The sequence below is a fragment of the Lonchura striata genome, chromosome Z (genome assembly GCF_050655825.1).
Source record: "Lonchura striata isolate lonStrDom1 chromosome Z, ASM5065582v1, whole genome shotgun sequence".
Classification (NCBI taxonomy): Eukaryota; Metazoa; Chordata; class Aves; order Passeriformes; family Estrildidae; genus Lonchura; species Lonchura striata.
Window position 1 is genome coordinate 11,470,807 of NC_140740.1, and position 12,046 is coordinate 11,482,852.

A 12,046-nucleotide genomic window follows, 5' to 3' on the forward strand; every position below is an offset into this window, starting at 1 on the left:
GAAAAGTTCAGTTAGGACACTGGTGTTTTCTGATGTTTCTTCCACTAGTGTAGAAAAGTAAGTTGTTACATGCAGGGACTGTATCACTTGTCTTCAGAATTCCATTTGTGGAAAAAGATCTGGTCGGAGGTTGTGTGGAAGGTGATTACTTACGGGAGATACTTTGAATGCAGTAGTTTGGAATAATGGAGGTTTGGGGGATTAAACACCAAAGTGTCGGGTTTTACCTTGTTTTTATAGCCCTTGTTTGCAGTGGTGCTCTTTGGGTACCCTTAAACATGTCATTTATGTTGGACTGGTAGTAGCATTCTAGACTAAATAAAAGAGGTTGAATAGGTAAAACTTGGTAAAACCTGCTGTAACTAACTTTTTTAGTAGAAAACAATGGATAATAAATATGACTCTAAAACTTTCTTGGTGAATACTTTGCATTCTAGAAGAGAAACAGAAGAACACTCTTGATGAGTGGTGTTCAGCTCAAGATAACACTAACAAAGGGACATCTCGGAGACAAAAATCGGTTCCAAGGACAAATGAGGAATACAAACGGTTGGATGATGGTGGTGACACAGTATTTAATCAACTGGTAAGTTTTTTCTTTTGTCAGAAGAGATGTTATAGGTGTTTATATTTGTGTTGTATTACTAGCCATTTAAAATCTGTTTTCTAAAGTTCTGTCGAATCTTTCAGGACATTAACGTATTTTAAAGATTACTTGATGAGGATGAACGGCTCTAGCTGAAGTGTGCTCTTCAGTTCGGGTGGTTGCACACAGCTTTTCCTCAGATCAAATGGCTCGACTGCCATTGTGTTCGTACTTGCGTATGACAAAATCAATGCATGAGCCGATACCTGAGTGCTGGGTTTCTGTTGCTGCTGGGAAAAATAACCATTGCAATTCTTTGTGGGTAATGTATGAGAATAAAGACAACTCTTGGAAAAGATTAAGCTTTCAATATTGTTTTTTGTCTTCAGACTGAAAAAGATGTGAATTGCCTTGAACCGTGGATAGTAAAAGAAATGGATTCCTGTCTTTCTGACATCTGGTTGCATGAAGATACTGATTCGTTTGCTCAGCTGTTAAATCTTATTTTAACTGAAAATGTCAGTGGTAAGTTTCATGTGTTATTACATAAGAAAAAAGCAACCTCAGACGTACTTAGATTTTTATGGCTACTTTTATCTCCAGTTTCAAATGGTGTTACCTTTTCATTCTGATGCCAACTGAAAAAAATGATAGGGCTAGCAAAAATAATGAGTTGTTCAGTTAGTTGTTGTTTTGAAGTATTGACAGAAGTGTGTTTCTAAAACAGTGTAGAATTCATATGAACTAACTTCAGAGATAAAGTGAGGAAAGAAATTTTCTTTGGGCTGGAATTTGAAAGCAGTATTTGTACTGTATTTAGATGAAAAAATAACATTTCTACTGGGTTTGCTGGATTTTTTTTTTTTTTTTTTACTTCTCAGTTGATTATAGGCACAGTGAAACTGGTGCGACTGCTCTGATGATTTCTTCAGGGAGAGGCTTTTTGAGTCAAGTAGAACAGTTGATCAGCATGGGAGCAAGTATCCACTGCAAATCATCTAATGGCTGGTAAAAACAGAGAAACCAAAAGATAGATTTATTTGTTAATATAGGAGAGAGAAAGAAAATTCTTTAACATCTAAATTAATTTGCTAACTTATCACACTGCTGTAAGAACTATAGATTTTGACAGCCTCAACAATTTCTAACTCCTCATAATCACATTGTTTTCTGTAAATTCTAAATTGAATTCTTAATTACATGGTCTTGATGATGAGCTATAAACTTTGTTTCAGTAGATCTTATGTAAGATACTGGTTAGTAGAACAACTGTAATCTACTGAATTGGACCAAAATATTTGGCAATTCTAGTTTAATGGAGCTACACATACCAGAAGATCTTTCTGTTATGTTTCTAAATATATCGTATCATGTAAAAATATTTGTGAATCTGTAGAAACTCAGGTTTTGTGGTCATGGAGTATGTCTTCATATAAACAGGGAAGTACAGTAAATAATTGTAGTATGGAATGATAAGAATTAGGATTCCAGGGGTCTGATATTTGGTACTAACATTTGAATACCTTGGGGAAGAAATGCAGTTTAAAGATAAAACAGTGAACTGCATAGTGAGGAGACAGCTTCTGAAAGACATGAAATAGCCAGATGTTATGCCTGGGGTGTGACTTTTTGAGATGACTTCAAGGATACTGCAAACAGGCAGGTCTGATCTCTGCACCATTTTTAAAGGAATAGCACCTTCTTCCTCCTCACTTCCTCCTGCATGTTTGCTCCTGTGTAAAACTGACATTCTGTTGTGGTAAAGAACTGTAGTCACCTAAAAGTCAGCTGTTAGCACCTATTCAAGCACTTTCAAATGGGAAGTTGCAGATCCAGCAATAACAGTACCGATGTCAATACAGAAATGGGTACAAAAGTCTGATGTCAATTGCCTCTCTTGATGTGCTCTTCATATGCATCTTTTGAAGTGAAAAGTCTAATAAAAATACTTGTGCAACTATTTCAGGATGGCTGTGGACTGGGCTAGGCACTTTGGACAGACAGAGGTTGTTCATCTGTTGGAATCCTACAGGTAAGCTGTAACTGTTTTGCAGAATGAGTTGTATATGATATACAAAGAGTTGTGATGGGAAATTTGAGATTTGTGTTCTAATCAGAACAGGTTTTAGATCTTCATGCTCTAAAATCTGGACTTAATAGCAATACCTTTTTTTAAGAATAGGAACATTTAAAAAAATAAACAGCAAAAGAGTTTGTACTCAATAGCATTATGTTTATGTTTACACAACTTGCTAATTCTATACTATGTACCATTTTCTTTTCACATGCTTATTTTGGAAACAAATCTGTAATGTGTTTTTATCCATATCTTTTATATGCAATAGGCATATTAAAGAAAATTTACAGAAGTAATGTGTACACTAGGCCATTCAAGAATGATTTTCTGATTCACTTACAGTTATCATACTTGAAGGTAGTGTTTTGTAAAGATTATCTCTACTATAATTTCTCTTAGTGTAGTTTCTGCTAGTGGGAAATTTTTGGAGAAGACGTATCTCTTAAATATTTTTACTTGAACAGATAAACGAGAAGTATCTTTATAGTTTCCTTTGCTTATGGTTGTGTTTCAATGAAGTTGAAGAAAACGAAAGTTAACACTAATAAATAAAGTGGCATCCTTCATTGGGTTAACATTGGAATTAGTAAACAGTAATAGTATGGTGATTCCCTTCTGCTACACTTAAACATCAGAATTCAAGACCAACAGTCATGTTGGTCTCGATCTAAGTTTGAATTGATGGCTCAATGCAAACCCTAAGGGGCAGCCTTGATTCTGGTGTATTTTCCTGTTACAGCACTTCATTCGGATTTGGAAACATGGATGAAAATTCCCTGGTCCAAAAGAATGCTAGTGACCTTAGTGCAGAGGACAGAGAGCTACTGACAGCTTACCATCACAGTTTTGATGATGAAAAAGTGGATCTGGATCTGATAATGCACTTACTGCACAGCATCTGTCATAGTTCTGATGCAGGTAGGTAAATACCTAACCAGTGGTTGTGGATTTGACTTCTGATAATCATGCTCTTTTTTCAGCAATCCACAAACGTTAAAACCTTCTGAGTGCTATTTGACATGTATTTGAATTTTCTGTTTAACTTTGCAAACCCACTTCCTTTTTTAGGAGCAATTTTAATATTTCTTCCTGGGTATGATGAGGTAGTGAGCCTGAGGGACCGCATTGTTTTGGATGACAAGAGATTTGCTGATAATGCTCACAGGTAAAACCTTTAGTTACTGTGGCTTTTCATTGCTTCTTTTAAGGATCCTTAAAATGTCCCTTTTGTCTTGCATTAGATACCAAGTTTTCATGCTTCATTCAAGTATGCAGACTTTGGACCAGAAGAAAGTGCTTGAAAGTCCACCTTTTGGCATCCGCAAAATTGCAAGTATTAGAGGACTTTTTCCAATGCCACAATGACCTATTTTGCCATTGCTTTTACAGTTATTATAGTTTTGATGGTTTTGGGTTTTTTTCTTTGCAGATTCTTTCTACTAACATTGCAGAAACCAGCATAACAGTCAATGATGTGGTGTTTGTCATTGACTCAGGCAAGGTGAAAGAGGTAGGACTGCCTTAAATTTTCCTAGTGTGATTCTAAAACACACAAAACACACAGTGCATAAATTTTGGAGAACTTTTTTTTTTTTTAATTACTTTACAGTAAAGTGAAAAAAAACTTTTACTAGCTGAGAGCTAGTGCCTGTCAGGCAACAGTCCTTTCTGAAAAGTTTCAACATGCATTTGTTTTAAGACAAATACTGTAAGCTATCCATCTAAAAAAACCTTGAAAATCTTGAATTTCAAAAATTGTGGAGCATTAAGATACTAGAAAGGAGATACCCTCATTAATTCACTTGAAATTGAGAAGGTACCTTTGTGTCAGAAGCTGCTGTATATCTTACTCTTTCATACTTTTTAGAAAACTTCTGTTGGTAATCTAAATAACTAGTAACCTTTATTTCATGCACCCTATTGAGTTTTCAGTTTGTATTCCTTTCTTTGTTTTTCTAGAAGTCTTTTGATGCAGTGAGTTGTGCTACAGTGCTAAAAATGGGGTGGATTTCAAAAGCCAGTGCTATCCAGAGAAAAGGCAGGTAATAAATGCCTCATAGCAGTTTCCATTTTGCAGATATGCACAGTCCTTTATGTTTAGAATAAACCACACAACATAGTAATTGTTCCTGGCCTATTCCGGTGTTGTGTTGCATAGAGGCCAACACTGGTTCTCTGCAGACGAGTAGGCGTCAGCATGTATTTCCTTGGAATAATCTCCCAAGTTGTAGAAAAGTGATGCTCAGGCATTTCCCAAAGGTCTGGGTTGTTTTCCCCCCATTAATTTGTTCTCCTTCCTCTTTCTCCCACGTAGCACCCACAGTCACAATGTCCAGTGGGGTGTTTTCACATCATGTCTATGGGCAGAGGACTGCCTATTTCACTTTCTCCAAGCTATCCATGACTTAACAGGCCATGATTATATTCTTCCCAGCACTGCGGGTGAGGGCTCAGAAGTTTATATAGCAACAAATGCCTGTTTAATCAATCATATTGGCATTAAGCTGCACGTATGCACATAGATGTATATGACTGGGAGAATTTGCTGTCCCTCATTCACTCATAAGTTACTTCATCTTTATTCTACCTTTTACTCCAAGCATCACTTCTTTTTAGGGGATGTGAGGGGAAGCAAGAAAGTTTGCAACTGGTTCCTTACAACCAAGGATGATTGAGATTTGGACTGGTCTTAGGTTAGCAAAAAACCCACAGCACTTTACATTAGAAAAGCCTTGTTTTTCTTTCTCCAGATTTCTCAGTGTTGGGTTAAAATTACAGTAAAAAATTGCCACACTCTCAAAAATAATTCATGATTAGAAAACTTTCACTTTGCGTGTGACTTAACAACACTTTCTTCATGGTAGTGTTTCTTCTTTTTCATTCCGAGTTTCGGTCTGTTTGTTGGCTTTTGGTTTTTTTTTTAGAAAGAAATCCTCATTTTCACAACTTCCCATATTTTATTTTCAAGGGCTGGGTGCTGTCAGCCTGGGGTCTGCTTTCGTCTCTTCAGCAGGCTCCGATTTCAGAATATGTTGGAATTTCAATCTCCAGAACTTCTAAGACTGCCACTTCAGGTGCATGTTCAGTTAGAAAATATAATTTTAAAAAATACAATGTCCTCAAACCATACCGTTAATTGCAACAAATCATGTGTTTGGCGGCTGATTCCAAATCTTGGTAATCTTTTTTTGTTCTACCTTTTACCTTGCAGGAGATCTGTTTGTTCACAAAAATTCTGGCTCCAATTAATTGTCCAGTTGTAGACTTTCTTATGAAAGCTCCTGATCCTCCGCCTGCTGTAACTGTGAGAAATGCTGTGCATATGCTTAAGGTCAGAAAAGGAATAGGTTTAGATGGTAATTGTGTTTGATCCCAAATTTGTGGTGTAGCAGTTTACTGACTTCAGTTTGTACTGAAGCTGTTTTTAATTACTTAAGGATGTTTTGAAGTTTTGCTTATTGTCTGTTTTCATTTTGTGTGTGGGGATGTGTTTTTCCATGTCAAGGGAAGAGAGTGCTTCAAAGTCTTGTCTCTGTTAATAGTTTGACTTGCTTCTTTAGAGTTTGGAAACAAGTCTAGTTAATGTCCATTATTCACATCCTTTTTGCTTTCACTGTAAATTGATTTTGTCCACTGTACCCATCCCCCTCTCCTTTATTTGTTTGTTTGTTTGTTTGTTTATGAACAGACCATAGATGCCATGGACCCTTGGGAAGATCTCACTGAGCTTGGTTATCAGCTGACTGAATTACCTGTAGAGCCACACCTCGGTAAAATGGTGTTGTATGCTGTAGTTCTGAAGTGCCTGGATCCTGTTCTGACCATTGCCTGTGCTCTTGCCTGCCAAGACCCTTTTGTGCTGCCCACGCTGGCCTCCCAAAAGCGTGCAGCCGTGCTGTGCAGGAAGCGTTTTGCGGCCGGGACGTTCAGTGACCACATGGCCCTGCTCAGGGCTTTCCAGGTAGTCTTTCATTTCAGAGAGTACTAATCACAGCACATCACCCAAGCAAAATGCAGATGTACCAGTTGGATGTAGAGTGGCAGACTGTTTCTTTTTGCCTAGTGCCTTTCCTGTGTATTGGACTCATAAATTTGTGAGGGAACCCTTTTTGTAGTATGTTTTGTTTCAAAAATTAGAAAATTTGGAATGTTTCAACAATGTGCCTCTTTGCATCCTACTACACTGAACTTTGAATCATGATCTTAATGTAATGATCTTTATTTATTGTTTTAACTTGACATAATCATCACTGGAGTGAGCACGTAAAGAGAATCTAATTCATGAACAGAAAAAATAATCTGGTTTGATACATTAACTTTTAGAGTGGGTTTTGCATTCATTTTATTGACATAAATGTAATCTTTAAAGAAAGTGAAGTTTTTAGTTTAAGTCCTTCAAATTAATAGGCAAATGTAAAAACATTTTGAGGCATGGCAGAAGGCACGCAGTGACGGATGGGAGAGAGCCTTCTGTGAAAAGAACTTCCTATCCCAAGCCACAATGGAAATCATTGCAGGAATGAGAACACAGGTGCTTGGCCAGCTTAGAGCCTCAGGTAGAGAAGTTGGAAACCATTTTAACATTGTTTTAAAGTCAAGCATATAGAAATTGTAACAAAAATCGTGTTCACTGGTGTAATTTTCCTTAATTTGAAATACACCGTCATGCACACATTCATGCAGGGTATGGTGCAGATGAGGAATTGTGGCTGATCTAACTGAAAGCACCCTCATCTCCACATGCCACTGCATTTCATGTTTTAATGAATTATTCCCATAGGAAATGTCTTTATATTGTAGAAAATAGTGGTATTCTGTGTCAGTATGAAACCCCTTATCAGGCAGGATTTCAGTGTAATGGTTTCTTCTTGGTGCTGTTAAGGTTGGCAGTGGTGAAAAATGCAACAAAGAAGTCATTTATTTCACCTTTTGTTTCTGACTCCTTTTGAGAGGCAAACACAAGGTAACATGGCACTGTTTTGTCTCTTTCATTTGTCAGGTTTTGTGAGAGCCAGAGGAGGAGCTGATATTAGAGATGTTAATACTAACTCTGAGAACTGGGCTGTAATTAAAGGTGCCTTAGTGGCTGGGATGTATCCCAATCTTGTGCATGTAGACAGAGACAGCCTGGTGTTGACGGAACCAAAGGAGAAGAAAGTGCGATTTCATCCTACCTTTGTTCTTGGTCAGTCTCAGTATAAAAAGGTAAAGACACTTTGAATTCATAGTTAAAAAAAAGGGCACTAAAAGCTGTCACGTGTTTTAGAAATGTCTTTTCCTATTTGTCAGTACTTCAAAAGCAGTATAGGCATTTAACACTACAGCTTTAGAAAATACTGTTCTACCCAGCTGATAGAATTGGAGTTGATTCATTTTTCCATCGTTTCAATTAGTCCTTTCTTTAGATGGAACAAGGCAAAAACGCAAAAAAAACTGCCCTGCTATAAAATTGTTTTAAAGATATAATGATCCCTATTCTTAAAAGCAAGTTTTTCTCTGATACTTTTTTTTAACATTTCTTTTTAAAGCAGCATATTTTGTTTTATCATGGTAGGATAATTGATGAATCTGATTGAATTCTCTCACACTTTTTTATGTGCATGTATATTTTTATATGTATATAATTGTAGATGTATTTAATTCTCAAAATACAGAATCAGAGAATGGTTTGGGTTGGAAGGGACCTTAAAGCTTATCTCATTCCAACCCCGGCCACGGGCAGGGACGCCTTCCACTAGTCCAGGTTGCTCAGAGCCCCACCCAGCCTGGCCTTGGGCACTTCCAGGTTGAGGCATCCACAGTGTCTCCGGATAAAATGAGAAATACATTCAAATTTACATTAATTACAGTTACCTGCTCTTGCACAGATTGCCCCAGCAAATGGACAAGCTGCAGCCATCCAGGCCCTCCCCACAGACTGGCTTATATATGATGAAATGACGAGAGCTCACAAGACAGCAAACATCAGGTGCTGCTCTGTTGTGACACCTGTCACCGTGGCCCTCTTCTGTGGACCAGCCAGACTGCCAAGTAATGCCTTGCAGGCATCTTCATCCTTTCGAGGTACACTGGAGTCTGGATTTGGGATGTTCCCGTTGGTATACATCAGCGTGTGACATGCAGAGCTTATTTTTCAGTAATATGTAATACATGTATTGTCTGATTCTGGAAACAGCGCCTGTTATAATTCCTGTAGCTATTCAGGAAGAGTTTGTTGGTTCTGTAACAAATCTCTTCATTTTGGGATTCCTTACCTATTCAAGTCCATAAATTACACAGTTGTAGGGTCTCAGAAACTGCAGTATAGTTTGTAAGGAAAGAATGCAGCCACAATGTCTAATGAGAACTGTAGTACTGGTACTGAGAAGTGTAGTATGCATGTTCTTTTTCTACAGACTACTTAATTTGATACATTGAACCAGATGATTCAAACAGAATAATTTAGAAACAATCAGTATGGCAAACAAGTCATGTTGCTTCTGGCTAACACATACATTTTCAAGATATGTTCTACTGATAATTTTTAATTTCAGTTAACTGTACTATTAACTGTAAGTAATAGGGAATATATATACATTTCCTTCTTCTCATTTAAATTAAGTCCTATTTGAATGGAAGCAAAAATAACTGCTTCTAGTTGTCATAGTTTGAATCAAACTAAAAGTCCAACTTATTTCTAAAGCTTTCCTGTCTTGCTTTTAAACTGTGAACCTTAGAGTAGTGCTCATGCTGACTGAATTGCACTTAAGAAAAAGAAAGAATCCTAATTAATAGCCATATATATATTTTTTTTCTTACTAGGTCTTTAACTCTGCTGTTTTACTAGGAAATAGAGGCATGTGTGATTTTGCAAACAGCTTTAGGCAAAAGTTGTATAGTGGCCTGTGAATACTGGTGAAGGTACATGAGTTGGGTCACATCGTATCAATCCAGGTTTTTACATAGTAGGACCTTCAGCAGGTGTAGGACCTTCAGCAGGTCTGGCTACTTGATTGCTGCTATCTGGAGCAAAGACTTTGCAGTGTATTTGCAGAAAAGAAGAGGTAGTTTTACAAATGTTTACATTTAAAGTCAATTTTAGAAGGAAAAATATTGCTGGTAATACAGTAGTACGCGGGTTTTTGTACAGAAATAATAGTAGAAAAAAATGGAAATTCTAATGAACCTTTTGTCTTTAATTCAGGGGGAGGGGTATCTAATGATAGCAGCGACAGTGAGAATGAGGACAGGACATCTGCTGATCTGGCACTGCTGAAGCTGGATGAATGGCTCCATCTCAAACTGGACCCTGAAGTAAGTAAGAAATTACTCCTGGGTTTGCTTCATGTAGAGGAATTGTAAAAAGATGTGAAAAGGTTTTTGTAACATTTGAGTAGCCAAGAATTTTCTCCAAGAATGTCATGGTCCATTTGGGTCTCTCGAACTAGGTACTCTGTGATTTAACCTTTACTTCACAAGCTCATTAAGAATTAAACGGCTTCAATCCCCTTTGGCACAGAGTTGTCTGTTGCATGAATTTGTGTATTCAAAATCCAAGTTGCAGTGTTTGATCACCTGTCACCCATACCTTTCTCTTCTTTTACCTGTCAGCAGAAAGAAAGAGAATAGTCACCTAAGTCAACAGTGAGAGTGCTCATCCCTCTTCCTCCATATTGGTGTGGGTGTCCTGTCTCTCACAAAAGGGAGCAGGAAAGCCTCAGCAATCCAGATGCTGTTGGGTCTGTTTCAAAAACTTTCTGGGCAATATGATGTTTTATATCTGAGCTTGGCAGTTTTGTCCCTTTCCACAAGTCAGCAGATTCTGAAGAGACTGGCAGACAAAAAATGATGGGTGCAAGGGACAGCAAGCTGCAGGTGACAGTGACAGCATAAGGGCCCTTCTGCTCCTTCTGGCCTCCTGTCCTGCCTGCATGGTGCTCCATCAGGCCATAGCACAAGCTGGGATAAGCCAAAATCTGAACCAGAGCTGACAGAACAGTCACATTGGCATATTGTGTTCTTCTTTCTCTGAGAGGATAACCAAAATCGGATCAAAAAAGGAGCACTTGAAGCTGAAGTTGCTGAGAGAAAGTTGCTGTCAGATTTTGGAAGGATAAATTTCAAATCCTCTTTGAAATAGAAGTCTTTATGTCATTGAGGAGCTGTGGCTGTGGTAGGAGGCAGTTTATGGGTCATGAAACACACAACTTTACCAACTCTAATAATAATACTCTCTCTCCTAGTCACGTGCAGAAGAGTGATTTTTTTAAAATTTATTGTAATGGAAGCATTTTTGGTAGCAGAATTAGACAATAGTCGTCTGAATTTAGTCATTACATTTGACCAGGTGTCTATGTAAGAAAAATATCACTTAGAACTCTTTTCCATCAACTGTGACTGAAGAGTACATGAGTAGAGACTGACTTGCAAGGAAGGGCATAAAGCATGAAAAAACTGGGTTTTCTTGAAAGAAAAGAAGGAAAAAAAAAAAGTCTGTGGAATTACAATACAAAGCTAAGTTTAGTACAGAGCTAAATGAAATGTTTCCAAAATGACCTTGTACCCAAGGAAAAGAAAGCAAATTAACATCTTAGTTTAAATATGGATTATTCCCCTTCCCCAAGACCTTAGTCTTGCCTTTAATTGTGGGCCCTGTTTATATTAGAATGCCAGGTGCTGCCTGATAGGGAAAAGACAGGGTTCTCTTGCCTGTGTGATCTAATTTTCATCCGTATTTAACAGGATTGGAATTTATTACAGGCTGCTGGTATGCTGCTGCAACTCAGGCAGAAGTGGCACAGCTTGTTTCTGCGTCGTATGCGAGCTCCTAAGCTGCGGTCTCAGGTTGATGAAACAACTGTAAGAGCAATTACAGCTGTTCTGAGTGCTGAAGAACAGTCTGCAGGTCTGCAGCAGCCTTCAGGAATTGGCCAGAGACCAAGGCCTTTGACTTGTGAAGAACTTCCTTTGGCACCTACATGGAAGTCAACCAGCAGCAGAAAAAGCTCAACAGAAACAGAATTGTCTGACTCCTCTCATGCTGAAAAGTAAGATGTTGAGGTCTTCTCCTCACTGTAGGTTGCAGTTTATGTATACAAGTATCACTAAAGTTTCTGCTAGTAATAGGAGGTGGAAACAGCGGAAGTACAGTGGGAAGGTGTTCTACTGTTGTATGCTGCATTGTAATCCCAAAGAGAAGTATTTCATACCTGGGGCTGCTGTTTGAGAGAGCAGTCAGGAATATTGTCCATGAATTGTGATGTTTGAGAAGTAGCAGAAGAAGTTTAACAGTAGCATTAAAAAGCAATGAAGGGTCAGTATGAGTTTTTAGTTAGGCTTTAATAGATTTTGTAGTTGCTGTAATACATGTGGTCATGCAGTAGGCTGACAGGTCGATGTAAATT

At 37.9% G+C, this 12,046-nt stretch overlaps 1 protein-coding gene across 2 annotated transcripts in view; it reads left to right on the forward strand.

Moving 5' to 3' along the window:
- The window catches only part of LOC144248355 (3'-5' RNA helicase YTHDC2-like), a 30,312-nt gene that overhangs the window by 15,779 nt on the left and 2,487 nt on the right, over positions 1–12,046 (forward strand). Inside the window, exons 2-5 of one of the 2 annotated variants that reach the window (XM_085567792.1) lie at positions 438–3,828; positions 3,905–8,726; positions 9,847–9,956; positions 11,385–11,689. In XM_085567792.1, coding sequence (XP_085423918.1) covers positions 8,600–8,726; positions 9,847–9,956; positions 11,385–11,689 — 542 coding nt within the window. In that variant the 5' untranslated portion in view covers positions 438–3,828; positions 3,905–8,599. Of the gene's footprint in view, positions 1–437; positions 8,727–9,846; positions 9,957–11,384; positions 11,690–12,046 lie in introns of both variants that reach the window. The other variant, XM_085567793.1, reaches the window with a different exon arrangement.